This window comes from Podarcis tiliguerta (assembly GCF_965153285.1).
Source record: "Podarcis tiliguerta genome assembly, chromosome: 1".
In the NCBI taxonomy this organism is placed as follows: domain Eukaryota; kingdom Metazoa; phylum Chordata; class Lepidosauria; order Squamata; family Lacertidae; genus Podarcis; species Podarcis tiliguerta.
In genome coordinates this window covers 76,294,276-76,322,252 of record NC_139534.1, presented here as the reverse complement: position 1 = coordinate 76,322,252, position 27,977 = coordinate 76,294,276, and the positions used below count along the sequence as shown (strand labels likewise).

The window sequence follows — 27,977 nt, the reverse complement described above, 5'->3', positions numbered from 1 at the left end:
TAAGTGTAGCTCTAAGAATGTAGCCAGAATGCTCTCCTGGAACCCTTGTAGTCTCATATACAGTGGTACCTCGGGTTAAGTACTTAATTCATTCCGGAGGTCCGTTCTTAACCTGAAACTGTTCTTAAACTGAGGTACCACTTTAGCTAATGGGGCCTCCTGCTGCTGCCATGCCGCTGGAGCACAATTTCTGTTCTCATCCTGAAGCAAAGTTCTTAACCCGAGGTAATATTTATGGGTTAGCGGAGTCTGTAACCTGAGGCGTATGTAACCCGAGGTACCACTGTACACACATTTATATTACAGGTTGTTTTTGTTTAAGTGTGAGATTATTCACATTTTGCAGAAGTTTATTCCACATATGTGGAAGCCTGCTACTTTATATGGGGCTCTTTTGCTGCAGCAGTGAAACGGATTTTAATTTGTGTTGACCCTTCCAACAGCCACAAGTCTAGTTTTTGTAGTCTTCTTTCCCATCAGTGCCGAGGAGGAAACCTTGTACTTTGTAAATAAGTGAGGGCATGGGTCATCTGTGTGGCCAGGACTGCAGTCCTACCGGGTAATAAGCTCCACTTAATTCAATTAGACTTGCTTCTGAGAAGAAATGTACTGAATTGCATTTCATGAGACTAAGGTCAGCGTAGTGCTAAGGAGATCAGCTTTGCTTGCCTGGTAGAACTCCCCTTCCTCATCCCTGCCTCTTCTTGGGGTTCTCTCAATCCTACAGAGTGAACTTGGGGGAAATGCTGGTGAAAGAGAAGGGAGAGTCCTTGTGCTGGTTTTCTCTAGCAGAATGGGATAGTTGAATCTGACACTAGGATGTGATGGTACAAATATAGTCTTAGCTCATCAGTTTCCTGGATTGGATACTTTTACATTGATTTTCGGCCATAAATGCCCATTGCCCAAAATTGTAACAGTGCTGTCCTGTCTTACACCATTGCTGTGCTGAAATACTTGCTGAAATGTCTGTATACATATGAGAACTCTAAAGTACTTTATAAATACGTGCTGCCGGTGTTATAGAAGGACAGCACAATACTGAATTGGGTGGAGCTGTGGGTCAGACGATATGTGTGATTGGCAGTTCTGTGAGTCTCTCTTCCCCCCTCCCCACTTTTTAAATTTTAAAAGCAGCTGCAGGAGGCTAATTGGGAACAGAAAATTGGTGGATGTAATAGTGTGTGCTTAACTCTTTACTTTCCTGCTGTTCATCCATTAAAACCCACAAGTGGCTTTTGTCTCTATGATTGGGAACATAATTTGTGATGGGTTTTATTAGGTAGGTGAGGGAATATAATTAACTACATTTGGTCCCCCTACAGAACTCATATATGTAGGTTAACAGACAGAAGGATCAGCTTACTGCCTGCGTTTAAAAGTGGGGCTGAGAAAAGTTTTAATCCCATTTTATGTAGTTTAATTGAAAGCATAGGTGTTAGCTGTTAGGCTGAGCTCCCCCTTTGTTACAGCGTTTATCAGCTGCAGACTGAAAAGTAAGTTTAAAACATACAGTTTACTCACAGACAAGCATTCATCCTTAGCAGCAGCAGAAGCAGCAGCAAAAATAAATGCAGGTAAAAGACTTGTGTTTACAAAAAAAACAAACAGCTTCAGGCATGAACTTGATATGGGAGCAAACAGGTCAGATGTCCCCCTCCATGGGTGGTTGAAGATAAAGAGAAAGAACAGGAAATACTTTTTTGTTTCTTCCCTTCCAGGACAGGAGGGGAAATATCACCACACAGAGCCTTCTCTACCAATTATGTTGTTATGGTCTGAGTTCACCTATCAGCAGTACAGATGTACGGTTTTGCTATCAAGAATATGCATTGTTAGATTTGACTGCATATCCCACAATTTGGGGTGTGTGTGCAATTTTAGAGTGATCAATTAGCAGAAAGGGAAAGGATTAAGCATACCCTCTTCTCTGGTTCTCATTTGTAGGAAAATGTTGTAATCAAAAATATAATAATAATTATGAGGAGGACGCAGGTGGTGCAGCTGAGCCTCTTGGGCTTGCTGATCAGAAGGTTGGCGGTTCGAATCCCCATGACAGGTTGAGCTCCCGTTGCTCGGTCCCAGCTCCTGCCAACCTAGCAGTTCGAAAGCACACCAAAAAGTGCAAGTAGATAGATAGGTACCGCTCTGGCAGGAAGGTAAACGGCGTTTCCGTGCGCTGCTCTGGTTTCGCCAGAAGTGGCTAAGTCATCCTGGCCACATGACCCAGAAAAACTGTCTGTGGACAAACGCCGGCTCCCTTGGCCTGTAAAGCGAGATGAGTGCCGCAACCCCAGAGTCGTCTGCGATTGGACTTAACTGTCAGGGGTCCTTTACTTTTAAAATTATGGAATTGTACATGACATAATTGTACATGCTGGTGTATTTTCAGCCAATCTTTCTTGTCTCTGGATGTTTTACTAAGTTGCCTTTTCACTTTTCTGTGGGAATATGTAGAGTTCAGTTTCACAGCTACCTCACCCCTTTATAAACTGCTTTTTTGTTGTTGGTAGGAATTGTAACTCTGTAGTTTGCTTATGTGGAGCACAAGGAGACAATTGCAGTGTCAGAAAGTTGCAATAGAAGAACCAGGACTAAGGGTTAGGTAGCTGAAGAAAATGTCTTCAGAAGTTTGAGCCTCTGGTGGTTTATGAGTGGCAGCTATACATGTAATGAGTGGCGTCAGCTTTGTTAATACAGTGCTGATTGCCTGCTTGAATAAGGCAATGTATTAAGTCCTTGTTATAGCACGTAAGTTGCAGTCCTCTGACATCATGCAACTGCATCTTCGAGCAAAACTTGACACTGCTGGCAGTCTGTTACTGCATATTCACTATGGAAGGATTGTGTGCACACACCATGGTGCGTATTACTTTAAGCAGTTATTACCTTACACAGCTCCTTTTAGAGGTCTAGCAGGTCTAGCTCCTTTGTCTAGCAGGGTGATCCGTATAATGGTATCATACTGGAATGGCAACCATTGCTTTTTTTTAACCCTCAAAATGTAGAAGTTGAAGCTTGTTGAATTTCCCAAGTGAGGGAGATATAAATACAGTGGTACGTCTGGTTACGAACTTAATTCATTCTGGAGATTCGTTCTTAACCTGAGACTGTTCTTAACCTGAGGTACCACTTTAGCAAATGGGGCCTCCCTCTGCCGTCACGCCACCAGCGTACGATTTCTGTTCTCATCCTGAGGTAAAGTTCTTAACCTGAGGTACTACTTCTGGGATATCAGAGTTTGTTATCTGAAGTATTTGTAACCCGAGGTGTTTGTAACCCGAGGTACCACTGTACTGAGTTAGTCATAGTTGGAGTATGAAATCAATGAATTTCAGTAACTTAAAGTGCTGCCAATGAGTCTACTCTTAAATATGACTTTGTTGGAACCAGTCTGCAGTTTGAATGTTGTCAGGAAAAATCACAGTGAATTTATGCATCCTGTACTTGAGCACCAAGATAATGTTCCAAATGCAGTAGTACATTTTTGCCTTTGGTGAAAACCCGAACTAGAAAAGGCAAGATACAATGTTATTTGTCCAAGTTACATTCAAAATACTTGGATAATCCAAGGAAAGGAATTAATGCAGGTAGCAATATACGGGCTACTAAAGTGTTTTAGTGGGTTGTAAGTGTGTATATAAGACTCAGTCCTTGGTAATAGCATATCTCATTAAACACAGCCATTACTTGCCCAATACATTACAAAATTCTCCATCCGATCTCTGTCTGTCTTCATGTTATTCATCTTTCTAGTTCTTAAGGTTTGTTTAATTGCAGGGCTCATTTATCATGTCATGCTGTTGCATTAATGATGGTGCTTTATTGTGCCCTGTCCCATACGGTAAAAAAGATCTGGAAAGATGGGAGTTCAGTTTCAGTTAATGCAGTGGATCATTTTTGTTGCTTGTAGGACTAGGGCTATTTAATGTGGCTATAGCACTGTTCATGGTTGCACAGCGTATGTAGTTATTTTACTTGAACTAAAAATTAAAACCTGACTTCTTTTCAACCAGTTGTAGGCCTTGGAATGGATCCCAACTTACAAATTGACATCATCACAGAACTGGATCTAGTCAACATGACTATTGGAGTTACACAGGTGTCTGGACTACATAATGCCAGTAAAGCATTTTTATTTCAAGGTAAGGCTAATATCTTTATGTATTTAACAGGAATGAAAGTGCGAGTAACTAATAATTTGGAAGACTGACATATTTCTTTCATATGAAGCATGTTCCTTCCCTCACCAATCTCTGTCTTGGTATCTTAAAAGTAAAGTATATCAAAACCACTGTCTGTAGACTGTAAGGATGCTAGATAGCTTTAATACTAATTTTATTTGAAAAGTTTTTGTTTTGTTGCTGGAACACATTTATGTTTGAGGGGGTTGTACTGTTGCCACATGAGAGTTACTGGTACAGCTGCACAGATACGCCACCCCTAGAGTTCTGCTACATAACTGCCAGTATAGCAACCCAAACAAGGTGGGGATGTGGCCAGAACAGATGAAGAGTAGACACCACTATAATAATATATTAATACACAAATAGTGGACCATTATATTGACCATGGAGCTGATGTGAAGAGGAAAATAAAATATTGTCCTCTTTCCCTTCTGATGTCTCCACAATGAAATATAGTATATGATTCCAGTCAGGACCCAATTACAACCCCATACCTGCCAATGTTTTTCAGCAGAAAATTGAGACACGGGTCAGCTGGATCGCGTAAGAGCACAACACCAAAAGATGCGAGAGTCAACTGGCCGCCTGCCGTGCCACAGCCCCTACCTGGCAGCTGCTCACTTTCTTCTGACTTTGCTTGCTTCCTCTGCCTGTGCTGCACCTCCTGCAGCCATGACAGTGTTGGTGGCTTTGGCAGTGACAGAGAGGGGCCGACAAGAACAATGCTCCCCTGCACACAAGGGTTCTGTTTCATGAAGGGTTCCCCTGCTAAGTGCAAGTTCTGGCTGCAAACACCGGCTAATCCTCCTCCTGTGCTTGGTGGGGGCACTGGAGGGGGGAAATGGGACATTCCCAGATGAAATCAGAAGCCAGGATTGCTTCTGTAATTCTGTGAATGTCTCGGGGAAATAGGGACACTTGACAGGTATGCAACACATCAGCACCAGGATAAAAACCCTAGAAAAGAGGACCACAACTGAGATGATAGGGTGTGTAGCGTGGGACTATACCTCTCTAGTCTTAGGTCATGCAAGCACAGAGCATATATGGGGGGACCCTGGTGAAGAGGAACAGGGAAAATGTGCAGAGTGCCTAAGTGTCCATTAAAGATCTCTGGGTTAAGATAATGAGGGGGAAGTTCTGTTAGTGGTCCCCACACCAAAGAAATTTGTGTGGTGGGGACCTGTGGGTGGGCTTTCTTGGTAACAGCCCCCATTCCTGAAGTGCACCTGAAGTGCATCTCACTAGGACATTGCTGTCATTTGTCACCCATTCAAGACACACTGCTTTGCTTGGGCTTTGGGGAAAGGGTGAGGTATATTAGATTGGATTTTTATTGCTGCTGCTCTTTTGTTTGCCTGGAATTTATGTTGGCTTGTATAACTTTGGTTTTAATTCTGTGTATTACTACCCTGGGAACTTTAGGTGAAGTGCGGTCTATAAATATGGTTGATAAATAAACAACTTGGCCTCACAACTCTCACAGAAACTTGAGCTTATTGCTAACACTTCTTTGCCTCAAACATTAACAGGTACCTTGCATTGGGACTCCAGTCAGAAACATACAACAAGAATATAGTGTGTGGTGGTAGTAGGATTGGTTACATGAGACAGGAAGGAACAGTTAAAAAGGTTATTTGGCCCATATAGGAGCTATACTATTGAGTGTGGGAGTCCCTCCCCACTCCTTGCAGTGTGGTGTTAAGCCCTGGATTCAAACCTGAAACCCCCTATATATAAAACCTGTGCTGGTCCTTCAGCTAGGGCTATTCTTCAAGCCATTGTGCTCCTTATGCACATGACTGGGTAATAGGGTGGGGAATGCCTACGGCATGTCTTGTTTTCAGTCTGCTGGTGTGATTGGGAGTTTAAAAATTGCTCTGTGGTGTCTGCATTGTGGATTTGAGGTTGAGGGAGGTCCCTCTGGCAAGACTATTCCTGGTTGCTACTATTAAGTGTGTGGTTTTGTGGCTTCCCTTGTTGCCTGCCTGGTCTTTCCTTTTACATGCTTGGTAAGAGAAACTTAATTCCTCCCTCAGTGGAACTTTTCCCAAGTAGGGCTATGTGTGTGTCTCTTCCAGCTTTTTGGGTCCTGTGTCTTAATGCTGTATCTTTCCCTCTCTTTATGTGCTGTGATCAAATGTTATACTCCTAAGTAGTGTGTGGTATAAGGTGAACTGAACTTCTGTGTGCTGTATAGCTCTTTGTTGCTAGTGTTTTTGTGCCTGTGATGCAGTGGCTCACGCATTGGAAGTTGTCATGGCATAACTGTATCTGGAAGGATGTGTGTGTGTTTTGTGTAGGACAGTGGTATGGTAAAAAGCAAACAATATTTTTGTTTTCACTTTTCCCACCCAATCAGTAATATGTCTAAAGCCGCCCAAATGTTTGTCCTAGAAAACATATCTATATGAATGTCTGTTTACATATAAAATGTACATTTGTTTATATGGACATATGTAAAGTACAGTGGTACCTCGGGTTAAGAACTTAATTCGTTCTGGAGGTCTGTTCTTAACCTGAAACTGTTATTAACCTGAAGCACCACTTTAGCTGGGACGTGGGTGGCGCTGTGGGTAAAAGCCTCAGTGCCTAGGGCTTGCCGATCGAAAGGTCGGCGGTTCGAATCCCCGTGGCGGGGTGTGCTCCTGTTGTTCGGTCCCAGCGCCTGCCAACCTAGCAGTTCGAAAGCACTCCCGGGTGCAAGTAGATAAATAGGGACCGCTTACTAGAGGGAAGGTAAACGGCGATTCCGTGTGCGGCTCTGGCTCGCCAGAGCAGCGATGTCACGCTGGCCACGTGACCCGGAAGTGTCTCCGGACAGCGCTGGCCCCCGGCCTCTTGAGTGAGATGGGCGCACAACCCTAGAGTCTGTCAAGACTGGCCCGTACGGGCAGGGGTACCTTTACCTTTACCTTTAATGGGGCCTCCTGCTGCCGCTGTGCCGCCGGAGCACAATTTCTGTTCTCATCCTGAAGCAAAGTTCTTAACCCGAGGTACTATTTCTGGGTTAGCGGAGTCTGTAACCTGAAGCATATGTAACCTGAAGCATATGTAACCCGAGGTACCACTGTATTCTGAAACATCTTAAAGTAATTCCAGAGTATATTGGGGTTGGGGAGAGGGAGAGAGGAACTGAATGGTGTAATCTGCAGCTATTTTCAAGATGTTTGTAATCCAAAGCAGGATATGGGGACAGAGCTGGCTTCTAGAGAAGGTGGGGGCTGAAAGTATCTTTTTGTTGTTAAGTAGTGTTTGGGTATGAGACAGTGTGGTATGAAAATTTATATATACATTTTAATGTTCCAAGTACTTCACATAAATCATCCTGGTATTCTGTAACATGGACCAGTACTGTTATCCTAGTATTGATCATGTACATATGAGAAAATGCCTAGCCTAGGTGAAGCTATACTCCACATTGCCATTATCCTACATCATATGGAGTGTTAGTCTTAAATGGGGAAGAATCTGACAGTGCATGGGTGAAGTCAGGGTGAGGTCAGTTTGATCACATTGCTCAACCTCACCACCACCATGCTCCTTCCCTGCACTATCCTGGCAAATGGCAGCCCTTCTCCTCATTGGCTGCTTCTGGTTGTATCCAGATTGTGTGTTCCTGCTTACAGAAGGTCCTTTGTTTTGCCCTCCTTTCTGTAGCCCTTCCACCCTGTACCACTATTTTGAAGGGTCCTTAAGCCTCCAAAGCAGTTCTTATTAGGATGGGGGTTAGAGCGGGTAGTGGCATCACTGATTGATATAGTGATGGAGGGCTCCACTGGCTCAAAGAGCCTTCTGTCAGTGGAGGGACACAAATTGTGTACAATCCAACCACTGTGATATTATTTGCACACTATAAAAACCTAACAAATATTTACAAATCAATAGTGGAGCCACATGGTAATTTTCTCTTCATTATGGTCCACTTTGTTCATGGAGCTATGCTCCATAACCCACATCAGAAGGCTTATGTAAACTAGAATAATATATTTGAGCACGTGGCAAGTACCTTTCCTTCATAAATAGCAACCCAACAGCAACCTGCTGCTATTTCTCTGGAATCAGAGACATTTCTTACTAATCTTCTTGATCTTTGGCATTTCTCACGGTCTCAATTAACTGTTCATACTGAAGTGTAGGGACACTGAACTGGTGTCCTAATCTCATTCCTAGCAAAGCTAGAGAATAAACATTTTAATAGTGTTGTGCTTCGTGATCAGGCTGTGTAGCTAACCTATTCACAATGTGAAGTTCCATGCAAATCTGTAAAGTGAACTAGAAAAGTTGCAGCATTGTAAGGGAGCAAGGAATGGTTATATGAACCCACTCTGGGTTAGTTTGTGATGTAATCTGTTCGCTGCTTTCATTGACCTATCTGCTGCTTTCGACTCAATCAATCATTAACAGACTGTGGGAGAATATCTCAAATGCTAATATAGACCCACAACTATTATTATTAATTCATGAACGGTATAGTGGTACAGAAACACGAGTCAGAGTGGGCTTAAAGGGAGGTCTCTCAGAAGCATTCATGAAATCGAGGCATAAAACAAAGCTGCATATTGGCTCCCACACTTTTTAACTTTTATATAAATGATATGGTGCCACAGCTAACACAGGTGCAATCCCCCGCCCCATCAATTAGTAATAGGAAGATATCTTGCCTGCTGTACGCCGATGATATGGTGCTCCTATCACTCTCCCGATTAGGTTTTAACAATCTGCTTACAGCTTTCAGCAGGTATTGCAAGCGGGAAGAGCTCGTTGTGAATTACTTCAAGACCAAAATTATGGTCTTTGGGAAGCGTGGCCCCAGATTCAAATGGAAAATGGATCAGCAGAACTTGGAGCAAATACGCTCCTTCAGATATCTGGGAATCCTTTTCACTGAGACACTATCATGGAAGGGGCACATCGAGGCTACGAAACTCAAAGCACAGAAAGCTTGTGGGGCATTAATGAAATTCTATTTTACAGTGGGTGGTCAGCTATTGGAACCTGTGTTAAAAATCTTTGCTGTTAAAGTGGTCTCCCAGATGCTTCATGGAGTAGCAATATGGGGCAGGACCCAAATGCCAACAAAGCCTTAGAAATAGTGCAGAACAAATTCATCAGGAAAGTGCTCTTGCTCCCCAACGGGACTCCAGCTGCTCTTTTCCGCATTGAAGCTGACGTGACAGCAATACAGGCTAGAATTGATTACTTGTGCTTAAATTATGTGAAAAGACTTCAATTTCTTTCGGAGGAGATATTCCCCACTATGTAACACACAGAACAGAAACAGACCAAATGTTGGAAGGACGGTATCCAACGCCTCTTATCCCAATACCAAATACAAGATTTTCAGGTGACTATGAAGATGGACAAGAGGCACTTAAGAGATTGTCTCTTTAGGTCCAATGCAGAAAGGGATCTAACCATGATGGCTTCTACCAAGAGTTCGCCATGGTTCCCACTTATTAAAACGGAGCATACCCGGGCCAGTTACCTGTCAAAACTCCCACTTGCCATGCTTAGAATCGCTTTCACAGAATTACGATTCCAATCGATGCCCTTGGTGGTGTTGGATGGGTGCTATGGCAAAGTACATTATGAAGAGAGACTTTGTCTATGTGGGCAACCCTGTGTGGAGGACCTGTGCCACTATTTATTGCAGTGCCCATTATATATAGACCCAAGAGACTGATTCATAAAACCCCTGTTTCCGAATGGAACTCACTTGAATAGGGTGGAAAGGGTGAAATGGCTGCTGAGTGATACTGATTACTTTGTAACTTATAAAGTAGCACTCTATGCATTGGCAGCTAAGAAGATCAGGAGGAAAGAACTAGATAAAATATAGGTCAACTGCAAAGGGGATTCGGATATTTAATTTGGCACATTTTACTAGAGAATCTTCTGCTATTCTATTTTATGCAACAAACAATCTTAGTAGTTGTGACCGTGGTTTATATTGTATGTATGTGTGGTGCCTGATGATTTTTGTGGTTCTTGCTGTTTTTCTTTTTTTTCTTTTTCTGAATGATGCCATGGCCTATGGCTAGCGCAATAAAAGTCTGTGATGATGGGTTAGTTTGTGACCCATGCCTCCTATGAAACACATAAACAAACAATATTCAAGATACAAGGATATCTCTATGTGTGTGTCTCTTAAATGCAAATTTAAAAGAGAATAAAGTGATTTTTTTCAGTATGTATCAAATTTTGCATTATCATTATTATTACTATTATATTTAAACAGGATGCAAGGATGCTGACAGAAACTAAAACAACAGTTAAAATACACAAATCTAAAAAATAAATAAAAAGTAATCATTAAAGTAATTAAACCCTAATAGAATTTTTAAAAAATCTATGAAAATACAGATAATAAAAACAGCACAGCACTATTGCAAGCCTTTCTTTGAAAAATTGTCAGTTCCCAGTTGTAATGATAGGAACATCAAAATTTCAAAATGTAAAAATATTAAAAGTGTAATGCTTGACCCAGCAGGAAACCATCAATTTCAATGAAATACCTAAATAACAAAAAAGAAGAGAAACCTCTGTTGTCATTGCCCCATCACTGCATGTGCTAAAGCACTGTGATCCATAACTTAATCAATGTAAAAATTCCTATACATTTCCACTTTATCTATATCAGCATTATCTGCATGCAAAAAGAAAGGCACTCAAGATGTTTAGAATTGATTTTTCTTAATAGTTCTGTTCAGTTTTATCATGCTTAATAAGATTATATATAATGGCAGCATTTTTTAAAAAAGTAAAAGCCATTGTTTCACTGTAGAATCTGTTGAGACTTTCCATTGTTTTGCTGCAGATAGCATCTGCATAATAAATTTCTTATGAGTTGGAAATCCTACTTCCTTCCATCTTCCGTTCAGTAGCACAAGCTGAGGTAACAAAAAGGCCAAAAATGGATTGAACAACCATGTCAGTTTCCTGCCAAAACACCCTTTTACATGCCCATTAGACATGAATGCACGTATCTGCCTAATTTTCCCCAAACTTCAATGCAATTTATGTCCAGTGACACAGAATCCTGTACTGAATGAGAAGAGTTGCTAGGATGGGTGGGAGGAGGAACTAGCAGCAGTATAAAAATGGTGGGCGTGGATAGGTTTAAGGGTGCTTTGCCATGCTCTTTCTTTGAAGTTGAATTTCCTTGGACGAAGTTGGTGTTGGGAATTTGTTGCACACATATTTGTTCTGTATAAGAATAATTGTAGACAATCATTGCTCTGACTAGAGTAGGATACAGGTGCTTATCGTAGTTGAACTAGGGAAGGCCGGGGTGAGGATGAAAGGGGCACGAAAGGGCTTGCAAAATAGAAGGAGGGGTGGTTTCATAATTGGGCGGAAGTTGAAAAGGGTAGTGAGTAGTTGTAATGTGTGGTGAGAAGAATACAGAAAGGGCTTCAGGAACGGGGGTGGGAAGGTGAAAAGTGAGCTCAGTAGTTCTAGAGGGGGCAAGGGGTTAATTTGGGAGGAATGGTGGGGCGTTTGCGAATGGGGCAAGCAGAAGTGCAGCCCCTGGTAGTTACTATATTTAACAAAGATATTAATTAACCACATAAGTTTGTGCACTGCATAGTCTTGTAATAAAGAATGTGGTGATTTTAATATAGGAATGTATTTTTTAAATGGGTACAATTTACTCTTTAACTTATTGATGCCACTTTAAATACCAGCAGCTTTTTTTTCTAAACCAGGAAAGCTCCGAGCAATAGTTGCCCCTGTTTAAACTCTCTTGCCAGATTGCCCTTGTAATTTACTTCATCCCAGTTAAGCCATACCAAAACTGAGGGCCTTTGTTGAAGTCTCAGTTTCATTCCCTACTGATGTAATTGAAGTGCAAGTCAGGTTTTTTTGCCATGCTCTCCTGGAATCGTCCTCAGACTCTCCTAACAGACCTAGCATTCCCAATTGCCTCATTTCGTTTCCCTTGAAATAAATATGCACACTTCTTCAGATACCAGCATGCACGCGAAAGCTTATACCTAGAACAAACTTAGTTGGTCTCTAAGGTGCTACTGGGCAATTTTTTTATTTATTTTGACTGTGTCAGACCAACACGGCTACCTACCTGATTCTTTTCCCTCAGCACTGTGGACAGGTCTCTTCAGCCTAGGGTAAGTGGTTCAGCTTCCCCAGTAAGTCTTCAACCACCACGCCACTTTCTGCCTTCCTCTCAGGTCAGACAGCTGCCTTGGATGCAGCATTGACCTGCATCTCCATAGACTGTTGAGAGTTCAAAATGACCCCCAGGCTGCACACCTGGTCCTTTAGGGGTACAGCCCCCAATACCTGCCCACCTCCTAAACCTGCAACTACCAACTAGAACATGCATATAGTATACCATTCTTTTGCATACTGAGGGTTCTCTCCCCAACCCCTAATCACCTGTCTAAAGTCCCCAGTGACAGTTAAACCTGCAGTCATCTGAGCAGGATGGAAGACTTCCCCCATCAAACACACTATAAAGTAAATTATTATTCAAAGGACAGACTACATTACACAATATCATTTAGAACACTGCTTAAATAATCAGGATTCCATTACAGTATTCTGCAACCCTGTTAAGGAAGTTATTTGAAAGAGATGTCTTTGTGCTAAGACTTAGGTGGTTGAAGAAATGAGTTGTGGGATGCTGTTAGATGCGTATGCTATAGTATAAGCAAGGAGGTGTTTTTCACCCAACTCACAGCAGAATCCTAGCCACATCTGTTCAGAAGTAAATCCTACTAAATTCAATGGGGTTTGCTCCCAGGTAAGTGGGTTAGGATTTCAGTTTTCTTTAATAGAGCAGATATTTTTACATTAGGCATCATTGTGTCTGTTTTTTGGACAGATTCTACCGTTTCTAGAGACTTTTAGGATGAATTCACAGTTTGCAAGTAGTTGTGTAGTGACTTTTGAGCAGATACCGTATTTTTCTGTGTGTAAGACTAGGGTTTTTTCCTTAAAAATAATGTCAAAAATTAGGGGGCATCTTATACTCTGGGCCATCTCCCCCCATTTTCTTAAATCTGAGTCCCCAAAAATAGGGGGCATCTTATACATGGGGGCATCTTATAGACAGAAAAATATGGCAGTTTAATGAATAGGTAAAATACCATAGCGGTGCCCTGGGTTCTAGGTCTTAAGTTTAATGTTATGCAATATTTATGTTGCCTTATCTGTAACAGGAGGTGGCAGCACTTCATAGTCTTTTCCCCAGTAGGAAAGCAGAATTGGTTAGGATTGCAGGATCAGAAATAAGGAATTAATTGCAGCTTTGGTCTGTTCTTTGCAGAACCACGAAGGCGAAATAATCTCTACAGGCATAATTAACTGTACAAACCTAGGCAGTATTTAGGGCCATCATTTTCCTTTTTCTTCTATTTCAGGTTGGTGTTTAAACTTGTGAAAAAGTGGCCCTGTTAGAGGTTGCTTCCAAACAGCACCACTGATTTCACAGTGCTCATGTTATGTCTGGATAATGGCAGCAGTGGCGATAATGTAATACTTAGTACATATATAGAACTTTTAAAATGTTCAAAGCATTTTGCGTTCCTCATCTCAGTGACCATTTCTAAGATAGGCCACACCACCATATTAGCAGATTGGGGGTGGGCTGAGGCTAGTACATTCTGGATTGCGTAAAGCTACCTAGTGAATTCTGCTGACCTGAACAGAGGTGGATCAGGGCAAGGTAAAACTGCCTTATACTGGGATCAGACTAAAAGTTGCTTCAGCAACAGTCAACTTCAGATGGAGACCTATATAGGAGCAGCAGTTCTGTCCTAGCTGCAAGCTTGCTGGGTGGGCAGGGGGTGGTCTTCAATTAATGAGGATTGCTCCAGCAGTTCTTTACTCCAACATAACGGGAGACATGCTGGCTGTATTGGGGCTTCTGTAATGGAGTTTCCTGAATCAGAGGACAGCAATGTAACATCTTTGGGCTATTAGAGCCCTGACACCACAGGCTTGTCTTGGCAGAAGTGCTTCTGGAGCTGGACCTGTGTGCAGTTACCCTCCTGACTCCTCAACTTCATCCTCTTCATCCTTAGGGCCATGATTGATAGGGGTGACTTTCAAACAATAGGCATCATGTTACAGCTCAGTCTCTTGCCTTAGCTTCTAGCTTTTAGATGGCACAGACAAGAACTGTATGTCTAAGCTGCGCCTTAGTGGGCAGACCCAATTTAGCATGACAGTTAATGCTATCTTCCTTGCTGTTCCTTCTCTTGCATGTACTGTTTTGTCTATTTCATCTGCATGGCACCATGTCCTGGGAAGACTCCACAGCTCTCTGACAGATGCTGCTCTCATCTCTGTCGTATATGGAGGCAGAAGGAGAGACACAGGGTGGGGGAGAAACCAACCTTTCCCTATTTCTTCGAATCCAGGCTGATTCCTGAAACTGAACTGCTTGTCTGCATTTTAAATATTCTGACAACTGAGAACATATCTACTCTTTTCATGTCATTTTAATAGTAACTCCTGATAGGGAGCCCTGTAGTTGCACTCTCTGTCCGGAGGTAGTATTGCATAATTATAGTGCAGCAGGGGCCCAACTTCATAGGATGCTTAGCTAGGAGCATTCAGGTTTTCAAAGAGGTGTCAATACATGCTGGAAATGTAGTCTGAAATGTGTTAATGGCTTTGTACAAATAGAGACAGGATTTGGTTTGAAAACTATTTGACAGTTTACCTTTATGTAGATTCTTTCTCTGGATATTAACAGAGATATGTTCTCATTATAAACCTGTAGTCCGACCAATTTTTTTAGTTCCTGTGGCATATGTCTATTTAGATGGCATGGCATGTCTGTCTGTCTGTCTGTCTGCCTATGTATCTATATGGTCTTGTAAAGGACCTCAAAATCAATGTAGCTTAACCCATATTTTGCAGTATAGTAAGCCCACAACTTTTGTGGGGGTTGCATTCCGGGGATTGTGCTTAAAGCCAAAACAATGCATGGTCAAGACACATTGGGTGCAGTGGCAATGGGATTGCCCTTTTAATTTTTTATTATTATTATTATTATTATTATTATTATTATTATTATTACCAAGCACGTAAAGCTGAATGTGCACAAGTTAAGTGTGTGCAAGTTGTAGGCTTACTGTACCTTGGATCCCAAACGCCTTGCAATTTGAATGTTTTGACTCCCGAACGCCGCAAACCTAGAAGTGAGTCGTCCAGTTTGCAAATGTTCTTTGGAACCCGAATGTCCGACAGTGCTTCCGACAGAGCTTCCTGCAGCCAATCAGAAGTCGAACCTTGGTTTCCAAACACTTTGGAAGTCAAACGGATTTCTCTAACCTACTTTTCATTGAGATGGAAAAACTGTGCCTGGATTTGACCACTGCAGACTGATATTTCTGAAGTATTTTCTATTCTACCCCCCCCCCCCATAAATAATGATTTCCCCTGAAATGCTAGCTGTTTCTGTGGAAGATTTTTTGGGGAGAGGCACATGGAAGGGCTCTCATTCATGTGCTTTCCACCCTAAAATCTGAAGTGGTTGAACTCCAAACACTTGATTAGTACCTCACGGTTTGTTGAAGGTTTGCTGAATCATCTAAATATTTATACGGTACCTTCTCATATTCTGGTACCTTCATGACTTTCTTGTCTTTGATAGTATGCCAAGAAATGGTTTCTCCCTCTTTCTTTCTTTTTACAAATCTACTGCATTAATGAAGTAATTGATATGGCCAGTTACTAAAGTACTTTCAATCTTCAGCACGTTGTGGTGGCCAATTGGGCTTAAATGAGAAGGCAAATTCTATCAAGGAGTTGGTTTCAGCGAGTTCAGAATCTGTAGATTTTCACAAATTGGCTGACATTGTTAAACTGCTCCTTGAATAACCTAAAGCAAGATACATGTATCTTTCTCATCCATGAGTGTCAAATATAAATTGGGAGGTTATCAAATGATTTGACAGTTTTTTAAATGCAGTTCACCTTCGAAAACTCCAAAGTGCCTTATGATTTCTAACAAGCAGACTATCAACATCTACATGCTATAAAAATGCATTGATCACTAAAACCAGTATTTCAGAAGTTCCGAAGAATTAAATTATTCCTAGCAGCCACTGTGCCACAAAATCCTTCATATACAAATGTATACAGATGTATACTGATGTGTGCATCTCATTTATATATGAACTGTTCATTTCATCAGCTGGTTTAGCTCTAGTTTAGTGAAGGATGACTTGCATGCAACAACAGATCCCTGTGCGCAATTCACAGCATTTGCAAATGCTGTGGCTGCTTTGGTGAGACAATGACCCTTTGCCCCATGTCTAGCAGGCCAGATTGCTGCTCCATATCCAGACAGAGATATAAAAGTGCAGCAAACTCATGTATCCCTGGTGGTGCTTGCAGTCGTTCCCACTCTAACCTGTCTGTTCTCAAACAAAGCAGTAACACTGTGGCTTTTGACTTGCCATCCCTTTCAAATACAAGCTTTATGGAAAGCTTGTTTCCTAGTAGAACGAAGTCTTCCTTGCTTTAATGTTTATCCAAACATGTCTCTCTTGCCCATCGTTTGCTGATAGCAGAGGAGGAAGATCTTCACATTATTCTGCCATTATACAGATGGAATCCCAAGAGAAATGATGGACATTCTTAGTAGTTACTGAAACCACTGTCCTGATGTATTGTAGATACCTACACTGTCAGTGCACCAGCAGTCATACTGATTTGCTGTACAGATTAATACACAATGGCTGCTCATCTCTTCAGAAGATACGAGGCTAATCCTATGCATATTTACTTCAATGTTAATGCCACATAATTGAGTGGAGCTTGCTACCAAAATATTGAGACATTCTTAGTCTCATTACATTGAAACAAGTACCATTTGAACTGGAAGGACTTCATTTAAAGGAATTTTTTTTTTGGTAAACCTGTATAGATCTTGTCTTTCTGCTCATTTTATCTCTTTACTTTGTGACTGCCAAAGTGTGTGGGTCACATTAATTTTATAATGTACTCTAACTATCCCTGCTCAGCCTGTTGAAGGGACTGTTTAAGCTGAATAATATAATAAGGTGGTGCCTGATTTTGTATAGGTTTTCCTTTATGTGTGCATTGCAGCTCAGAGATTGGTGCTATAAGGCTTTCTATCCTCCAAGTGTTTGATCCTGAATGACAACACATGAGCGAACACCCAACTGAAGAGAAAATTCGGATACATGCATTTCTGAAACTTTTCTAGCTTTTCTTGGCTTTGGCAGAAATCCTTCTATAGCACACTTCTTTCTGTGGCGAGCCAAAAATACCCACCCCACTCTCAGGAAGGCATTCGGAAAATAAGCAGCAAGATTTCTGAAATCACTGTGTATTACTAGGGTATGCCATTAATCCACTGCATAGCCTGCTTTCCTCTTCCCTTTATTCTCTGAGAGGTGATCCCTTCTTTCTGCAAAGCAGTGCTTTGATCACTGATTGTTGTGCATCACTGTTTAAAGTCTGCTTTCTCTGCTTTGCCTGCTATCTACACAAGAGTCTAATGCTTAGTCTTTTCCGCTCGGCCTTTCTTCTCAGCACATGTTCTGTAGCTTAACTCTATTGTGCCTGTCTGCATGGCTGACTGGATTTATTGTGTCAGGACACTCACTTAGCCCTTTCTGTATATTTTAAACAGGGTTGTTGTTGTTGTTGTTAAGTTCAGGTGAATATCCTGAGGAGACCTGTATTATATGAGTGACATCTTTTGATTGCTATCTCAACCACAACCATCCCCAGTGAAGGGCATGTAAGAAATCCAGTGGTCATAATATTCTTAATTAGCACTCTTGCTTTCCCCCTGAATCCATGGGCCTTTGTGTTCCAGTCAGAAGAAATTGCATGGGATTTAGTAGTAACCATATGAAGGAAACAAAGAAAAAGACACACACACACAAGTCCTTATGTTCAAATGAAACTTATATCAAGTTGTATAATTATGGACAATTATAAGTTTGACTACATGCATTTTTTTCAGTCTGCCCTGGCTCTGTAAGAATATTTTCAGTCAGTTCTCCATTGACAAGCTATTCTAGGGCAAGGCATTTAAAAGACAAAAAAGAAAAGAAGAAAAGTCCTGCTGTGGAGCTAGCGGGACTTATTGGCATCTATGGTGGACCTGCCCATTACAGTTACATTGCAGTTACAGCCAGCAACATTACTGGTAACTTAATCCAGCCAGATCTGGCTCTGAGTCACCTCTCTATACTGAAAGGCGCCAACTCCTCTGTAACATTAAAACTACTTGTCCTGTAGCGACAGCCAGCCTTGTAGCCCAGGAATGGAACAATGGTTAAAAATTCACTATTGACAACTGGTTTGAAAAGGTTGTGCATATTGCAGTCATGAAAAAATTCACTCATCTGTATCTGCTGTGGGGAACTGCAGAGCTTAAAGATCACGTGGATATTTGTTGGACCTTTATGACGTATCTTAATGATTGGTGCTGTGTCAACATAGTCTCTGCAAAGGATGAATGCATTTGGAAGCAGCTTTAACTAGTATTCTGTCCATTTGTTTTCCTCATCCAGAACTTACTTCATTTGTCTATTTCCCCCAATACTTCTCCCCTTACAATTGGATGTCAATGCACTTTCTTTCTAATATAAGTGTGATATATATTCAGTATTTAAAATTTATATTCATACTGTGTTTTCCCCCTTTTGTATACCTACCATGCCCATGCATATTTTTTCTTTTCTTTTTTAAAGATGTATACTTGTTGAATTAATTTTTTACTTTTTTAAAAAAGGACAATTAAAACATTATAAGGAAGTGATACCATATGTAGCAATATGTCCATCAAATCATAGGAATATATTATTGAAATGTGAGCTATTGGATGGCTTGTCTTTGCTTAATATTAGTGAGGGTCCCCCCTCCCCCCAGGAACAAACTATGTAATCTTGCCTTCCCATAATAAACACTGTTCATTCAGAACTTGGAATTTTCACATATTCAGATAGGGGACAGGGCAAAGTGAAAGGATTTGTCTGTTAATTGCTGATGCCACAATGCTCTTTACTCTGCATTGGAAAAGTTTTTCCTATGGGGATGAGACATTTGGTAGCTGTCTTCTAGATGAAAGATGATAGATGTCCTGAACAGAATCTGTTACTCTCCTCTCATACTTCTAAAATCCTGGTTTTTAGGCATATACCTTGTCAGTTTGTTTATTATTAAAATGGATTATGATATTTTCATCTCACCCATCAACAGAGTCCTCTGGGCGGTTCACAAAAATTAATAGTAGAAAATGGACTAGGCAAAATCGTTTGCTTTAAATAGGATTCTAAAAAGTGAATCACAAGACATGAAGAAGGAAGAAAGTACATAACCCCAAAGCTCTGCTCATTCACATAATGCCAAACCACAGTTTATATTATGTTTGAAGTATACTTTTATGTTACTTTAGGGCATTTTTGTGCTTTTGTCGATATCTTAGTTACTGGTAGCTTTAAAACTGTGCTAAAGAAAATTTCAGGGATCTGTGTTCTGGCACCAAGTATTAAATGTTTGGGCTAACCTATTGGCCTATAACAATGTTATTAATATAGCTGCAACACCTATTTAACACATAGATCCCATTTTACTTTGAAGTGACTCAGTACCTGAGGTTCCTAGACCAACTGAAGCATCATCTGCCTACAGCTGCTGTGGAAGCATGCCTATTGCCACATGATTTGGTAGAAGTGCTTGATATTACTTGTATAAGTTTTTTTTTTAAAAAAAAGGAATATTGTGGCTGTACTCAGACTTTTACAGCTACACTTTCCCACAACAAAATGTGTTTGAATTCCAGCCAATGTATTTTAGGAGCCAAACGATTGCAAAAGGTTTTTCATATATAGCAACAACAGTAAGTCCTATTCCCTGACTTACCAAGGACTTTACGGGAAAGTCTTTTTCTAGTGGAATTAAGCCTTCCTGGCTTTCATGCTTCTCTTTTCTCTTGGGGGCAGTGTTTTTCTTATAGTAGCTCTCTATGAAAGATCAGTTGCAAGATTTCTCCTTAACCATGCTAGTGAATCTAGATAATGGAAGACCGTATCTCCATACTGCCGTTGGACTTTTCAGCACTGAAAGGTAGCCTTTGCTTAAGCAACCTCGCCCTCCAAAGGCAAAATCTTAACCTGATGCTAAAAAAATAGCCCCTTATTGTGGTGTGCGAAATGCCCAATGCATTTTTCTAGTTATTTTCTTCATGGGCAGCAAAATCTTACATGCTTGTAACGCTGCCCAAATATAACATGTTTTGTCAGCTGTGCACAGTTTTTCTGCTCTGTACCAAAGAAGCTCCACAAATTAGGCTCTCCCCAAAAAGCTCAACAACCTTGACCTGAAAATTAATAGTCCATTTTTCTTTCACACAATCTTTGTAAGGTATCAGCTCTAAACTTTTATGACCATCTACCTAGCATCAAAAACTTCCATCAAGCACCTAATAGTCTACTCTTCCAGAACATTGTCCCTGTCTACTCTCCATTTTGCCCCTGTGGAAAACACCTTTTCAGCTAAGACCCTAAGTTCTGAAGAACCCTTTTCTGGGAAGTCCTGAAGTCATAGCTCTGCCTTTATTTCCTGCAAACTTTATGGGACGATATGTTATAAAGTTATCCTGTCGATTTGGCAAACGCACTAGTTGCTGCATAAGCTCTGCCATGCCCCCTAGCACCAGACTAAAATTCCTTTAATTATCCGTTGTTCCCAATGAGCTTGTGCCTTGTACATGGAAATAATTTTTGATATGTTTAGAGACACATGTTCTAAGTACGCATAGTAATGATGATGATGATGATGATAATAATAATGTGTTCAGATTCAGTATATCGGACATATATTTGACATATCAAGAAAAGAGTGATAAGTTGTACCTGGAAGATCCTCTTCTCCCACATGAAACTGGCTATCAATTAAGTTTGCTGTTGTCTGGGTTAGAGATTAGGCCAGGGCGGCCCAACTTTTCATACCAAGTGGGCAGCAAGAATACACAGAACCTGCAGGCCACACACTGCCTTGTTGTATGTGGCAGCAGGGAAGGGAATTTGGTGGCTAAGGGAAGGCACTGAGGCTCTGGCAGGGTCCCACCTCCTTCCCAAAGCTGGGAAAGCACTAACTTGGGAAAGAGGCAGGAGGACTCCAGGACCCTGCCAGAAGTCTCATGCCTTCTTCCCAAAGTCCAGCACCTTGCTTACCTGGCTTTGGGAACGCAGTGTGGGGGCTCAGGGCCTGTCAAATGTTTCTGAGGGCTGCCAGAAAGACCTCATGGCTTGCATGTTGGACCACCCTGCGTTAGGCAAATAGCTAACAAATGGCTATGCCGGTTCCCAAATTATAGTACACCCAAATATCTTTGTTGGGTTCCATGTTGCATTTTTGGGCACCGTGTTCTTATGTGAGCCATTCAAGTTTCTGGCCATTGCTGCCCTTGTAGGAGCAAAATTCCATAGTTTAATTGCGCACTATATGCAGAAATATTTCTTTGACCCCGAGTTCTAGTATTCTGAAAAAGGTTAGAAGAAGTCTCTGTCCACTTTCTCCACACCACACATCACTGTATACACCTCCATCATGTTTCCTCTTATGCACTTTTTTCTAAACTAAAAAGACCAAAATATTTGTAGCATCATTTTTTTGTTTTTATGCTATATTTCTGTGTTTTGTAAATCGTCTTAAGGGAATTGCAAAAGTGGGATGCTATTACAGTACTTAACTCTTTGTTAAGGTTTTTTTAAAAAATAAAAAAATGAACAACAGTTATTTCATATTAAAGATCGAAACATGTTACCAACACGGTAAATATGTGGGCATTGTACGGGTTAGTCTGTACCAGGCTCATTGGCTCATGGAATTAGCACACGTTTCAGCAATATATTACATAGTTACCACCATCGTTTATGTGATGCATCTTTCTTTTGCTGACTCGCAAGCACTGTGTGTGTGTCATATATATAAATACACACAGACAGACAAAAGCACACACAAACAGAGGCTCAGTGAATTATAGGGCTGTGACTCTATTGAGTGATTCTAATGACACTATAAATCAACTGAATGAAGTCTGAATTGCTGAAATCCCAAGATGGAATGCAAGCTCTGTTATTTAGTATGTGTTTGTTTATGAGTTTAAATAGAATACATGGATCTGCTTTCCAAATAAATCCAATAAATTGGCTTGGAAATGCTTTTTCTCTCTTGCATGTCTGGATCAGCTTTGGACAGCGTGTGTTTTCTTTGTTTTTCTTTAATACTAGAATTCAAGTTTGTGAAACATTTATGCCCTAATTTTGTTCTAGTACAGTGTCACAATCTTATAATGCTCAGCTCATTTTGGAGAGACATGGATTTGACACAGGAGGCTTCATGCATCTAACACAGGCTCTTGTGATACCTTTCTCCTATCTTGAGAAGTGGCATGTTCATCTTTACCACCTGTCACTATGATCCAATTGAGACTGCGAGGCTTTGGGTCACTGGACACTTTTGATTCTCCCATTCACTTGTTGTGGTTTAGTTGCCACAGCCTGGTCTGAAATATAAGTAGATATCCATGGGCCCCCAGTCAGTGACTGTCCCATGTCTTCTCTGAGGTCGTCTCTCTTGTCTGTCACACTTCTACAGTAGACCTGTTGACTGACTTGAACAGGACGCTTGATTATCTTCTCATTCAGCCCCTTAGGATGCATCCTGGGACTGCTAGGGGAGACAGGAATTAACCACTTATGCTCCACCCGTGAAGTGCCTGGTTTTGATTTGCTGTATCATTAATTATACAATAAGAGTCTGTTTCCTACTGCCCACTGGTGGTTCTACCTGAGTGAGCAAATATTGTGTCATTTAACACTTGGAGGGCACCAGTGCTTAATTGAGTCTTCCACATCTGTCATCCCTATTTTCTAGAACATGTTTATACAATTGGATATCTATAACTCCTATCAAGCCTGATCATTGGCTGTCCTGGTGACATTTGGAAGGTACCATGTTGACTACCCCTGGGGTAGATAATACTCCCCAAACCCCTTTAGCAGCTATATGTATTTGTTTTACAGTGTTCAGGAGCAGATTGAATTCCAAAACGATTGTGAAGAATTCAGAGAGTTTCCTAAACTGGCACAGCTATTTTCCAATCAAAGGGATTGCTTTGCAGTAGGAGTCCTCCCAATATGTTCTTACATGTCTTGAATACTGTCATGCATTTGGGTGCCCTGGGTGGAATAATTGCTGTGCTTTTGTATATTGGATGTAGTATTAAGAATTGCATTTTGATGGGTTAATTGGCACTTCTGATTTTAATGAATATACCAAATCCTGAGCTCTCATTTTCTGCTCTGCCCCCCAATATCTGAGGCAGGCTGATGGGCATCCATGAAACTGCCAAATAGCAGCAGCGCTCTTATTTCTAGGCAGGAATTTGTTCCAAGGGTTAACCCTTGACATTCAAGTTACTTCCAGCTGACTTGAAGGTAAAGGTAAAGGAACCCCTGCCCGTACGGGCCAGTCTTGACAGACTCTAGGGTTGTGCGCCCATCTCACTCAAAGAGGCCAAGGGCCAGCGCTGTCCGGAGACACTTCCGGGTCACATGGCCAGCGTGACATCGCTGCTCTGGCGAGCCAGGGCCGCACACGGAAACGCCGTTTACCTTCCCGCTAGTAAGCGGTCCCTATTTATCTACTTGCACCCAGGGGTGACAGTTAAAATGATATGCAACAAACATTAAGTGACAGTGCTTTGTGGAAGTGTATTACATAATAATCCAAGACTAACTGCTTTGAGGTTTGTTTTTGTTTTTTTACAAAAGAGGTGAATGACACTTCACCTCTCTTCCTATTTAATCAAGTGTAAATTGAATCACATCTGAAAGTCAGCCTAGTAGTTTTGAGATATTTCATGTTCATGTAAAATGTCTAGTGATTGGAGAATGCTGACATAATATCCATATTGAACTTTCAGCCACTACCAATATATGTGTGCCTCCCCATTATACTTTTTGTTTATATAGCAAACCTTGGTTCAATTTCTCTTGTCATAATGGACTGTGGCACAAAAACTTTCCACAAACCACCTGTATTTTCTATTGCCATTCACTGTCTCCTCTCCTCTGGCTGTTATTGAGAAGAGACAAAAGGCATCCAATTGGCCTCTCTCTCTCTCTCTTTCTCTTCGTGGAGAGATGAGTGAGTGAGGGGGAATTGCTCTGAAGATGGGGGCTGAAAAAATCATTTTTTACTTCAATGGGGTCAGGTTCTCCTGCAGACACCTGTTAAGGGCTTGGTGGTAAACAGTGCCAAAGGTGAGAACTCAAAGTCTACAGGAGTAGTTCGTGTCTCAGGGTGTGTTCACATCACCTTAGAGTATAGTGAAGTTGTTGCATTTTTTCCGCTTTCACAGCTCTTACCTCCTTGGCTGCTCATAACAGCATGGCTTCATTCATTTCTGTTCTTGTTCACACCAAGGGACATAAATGGAATAGGAATGTCATTATGTGTTTACACCTTGGCTAGAGACAGATTAGAAGTTTAAGGACTCTGATTGAAGCTGGTTTGAGAAACAACACATCAGGTAAAAGTATTCTGCAACGAAGTGTAGAATGCATATGCATTTTGGATAACTTGGTGTGAATTGGAGTTTTAAAAAAAAACCAGCACTGGAAATGCAGCGAATGCACAGTAAGCAGGAGTGTGGACACAGTCTCAGACTAGGATTACTCAGATTCAGATTCCCACTCAGTAACATCAGTGGGTGCCCGTAGGCTAGTCTTTATCTTTGACACTGCTTCACATGATCATTGTGAGAATAAAAGGAGTGAATGGAGAAATGGAAGAAGGGCAAGATAAAAATGGAATAAATGAATAAAACATTGAATTTAAGTAATCCAGTGGTCTCAGGCTTTCTGCCTCAGAGGAAAATTGCTTGGGCTTTCAAGGGCTGTTCTGTATTCTGAAGGTGCCATTGCTGGGGAGGGCCTTGTCCATAGAATCATAGAACTGTAGAGTTGCAGGAAGGGATCACAAGGATCATCTAGTCCAACCCCCTGCAATGCAGGAATAATAAATAACGTGTCTGTGTAGCTGTGTTGTAGTTTGGAAAGAGAGATGTTCGTGTGGGGAGGATTTTGTTCACTCCACAATTTGAAGTGAACTCTCCCAGCTTGTACCCCTCAAACCAGTACTCAGAATGAAATATACACCAGTTCTTTAGTCCACAACACATAAGGGCAGCCACAGTTTTATCACACATTGTATACCATTGCATGTACAGTTAAACTTCTGGAGCATTTTTATTTGCCATAGTGTGCATGTGACAGGCTTTGAAGCTCCTCCTAGCAGCTTTTACAATACTGAGTAAGAAATCAGCCTTCAGGCCATACTGTGTAAATTGTGCCTACATTAAAATAATAATAATAGTAATAGTAGTTAGTAGTAGTAGTAATAATAATAATAATTCTGTTGCTCCATGCAGATTCTTTTTTTTTTTAAAAAAAAAAAAAGATTTCTCCAAATGAATCAAATAAAATAATTCACACAGAACCAGGATAGAATCCCACCTTCAGGTATTCCTCCAGAACAAGATCCCGCTTTTCAACAGCTAAATTTGTGTTTACCAAGTCACACACCCCGAAAAAGCAAAGGCAGTTACATGGTTCTAAAATAAGAATTACAAAATGTGCATTAGGGCAGTACTTTTATTTGGCCAATAACCTTGTCATCAAATGGACTCCTTTATCTATCTTAAAGCCATAAATCTGCTTTCTCTATATGTTGACAAAGGGTGGTCCCAAGAATCTTGGAAGTGGTTTAGAATAAAACCTTTTTAAATAGGAAATGTTTTTTCAGGCTTATGCTAATGTGGGGAAAGAAAATCCATTACTGGTACTGAGTATATCTTTTGAGGATTTTAAAATTTGCAAATATATAGTCTTTTGCAGTACATTCTCTGGAAACAAGCATTTCCTTAGCAAGTGCAGAGTATTTCACATTTTTGTTAGTCACTTTTAAAGGAAGCTGACTTTCAAATATCTCCTAGCTGACAGCATCCCTTTTAAATAATATGAATAAAAATAGTTAGAAGGCATTATGCAGCATTACAAGTTGCAGACATATATAATCAAGGCATAATGTAGTAACTAAAGCCTGGCAATTTCCTGTGGTGAAAATAAAGTACTGACTTGAACTTCTCAGAGAGAATAAAAATTAAATGCTTCTTGTGAGGCTTCAACCTGCTTCTTATCTGCTAAAAATTCTGATTAATTTGCCACCTGAAGCTCTATCTGTAGTGCAGAGGAAAATGGCCTTTTCCATTTTTCACTTCTGCTATATACCTACTTATTGTGTTATGTCAAATTCTCAGTAGTGTGGTGGGAAGCATTAAGATATAATGTAACCGAATGCAGTATAGTGAGTGCAGGATTTGGATCGCAAACAGAGGAAGCTGCCCTTCACCAAGTCTGACCATTGGTCCATTCAGCTTAGCATTGTCTATGATAACTAGCAGAAGATGTCCAGGGTTTCAGATAGAAGTGCTTTCTAGCCCTATGTGGAGATATCAGAGTCTGAGCCTGGTACTTTATGCATGAAAGGTGTGTATAGTGCTATTGCATTATGCCCCTTTCTAGGAGACAGGAGTATAAGCGTATGTTTATAGGCTATATACATGTGATTAGGAACCCTACAAAATACAAGGCTGCCTGTCATACAAGGAGAGCCATGTTGTGTGTGTGTGTGTAGGCTTGTTTCCCAGTCTATGCTTGTCCCCATTCACATGTTATGTCAGTTCTTGAATTACACACACAACCACCGAGGTGTGATATTTGGACTCTTTAATTTGGAACTTGTTGCCTATCACAAGGTATATTGCACTGTACCTTTACTTGTGGGATATATTTGAGAGAGAAAAAGGCTAAGTAGTAAATCCAAAGGAGGCCAGAAGTCCTTGATTGCTGAGTTCTTACTGAGATTGGTTCAGTTTGAACTATACATGTGCCCTGAGAATGTGTGCATTTTGGCTTTGCCCAGAGTGATTATTGTAGCATCATTGCAAGGAATTGGAGGAAACCACCGTATTTCCTTCATGGGAAGCCCATGGGAAGCCTAAGTGGTTCTTACCAAGTATCTCTTCATTGCAGCAACTGTACAGGTGAATTTCCATGCAGTAACCAATATGCATAATAGATTGTGTGAGTGCCAGCCCAATTAGTCCCTGGAACTGCTACCAAGTATCTGGACAGCAAGGCATTATCCACCAGTAACTGGATTAATGTAAATGTACATATCCTGGGAAATGTCTCCACCTTTCCTCACAAGGAGCACTTCACTGCCTGTGAGTTCTGATTGGCCAGAGGTCTCTTGTAACCTCTCTACTATCTGATGGGAAAATCATATTGTTTTGTCTAATGGCATTTCATTATCTGCATCCCTTGTTATTCAGTGTTTTTTTTTCATCAAGCTTTGTCTTTGATGAGACCACCCTTTGTGTCAGAGCAATGCTTTGGGTAGCTGTTTCTGAACTTCTGGTGGTACTGTATTCAGTGAACTTGTTCCATCTGCCCAAATACTTTTGAATTTGCAATGGAACTTGCTCTCCCTCTTCTTTGCCCTGTGTCCCTAAATCTGTTCTGGGGGTTCCTTTCCCCCTACTGTTGCAGATTTGGGGAGGATGCAGGGCACACATAGGTAAAAATACTGGTTTCAGTAGAGACAAGGAGTACATTTCTAGGGGGGAAAAGACATACAAGAACAGGCTTGAGGGTAGCTTACCTTTTTTGAAAAGCTAATTGAACCTGCAAGTTC

The 27,977-nt window shown here is 41.0% G+C and overlaps 1 protein-coding gene across 4 annotated transcripts in view; it reads left to right on the top strand.

The window, feature by feature from the left end:
* NELL1 (neural EGFL like 1) overlaps positions 1-27,977 on the top strand; it is a 356,446-nt gene that overhangs the window by 7,797 nt on the left and 320,672 nt on the right. For all 4 annotated transcript variants that reach the window (XM_083430920.1, XM_083430921.1, XM_083430923.1 and 1 more), the window contains exon 2: positions 4,017-4,145. In XM_083430920.1, the coding sequence (XP_083287046.1) occupies positions 4,017-4,145 (129 nt within the window). The remainder of the gene's footprint in view (positions 1-4,016; positions 4,146-27,977) is intronic.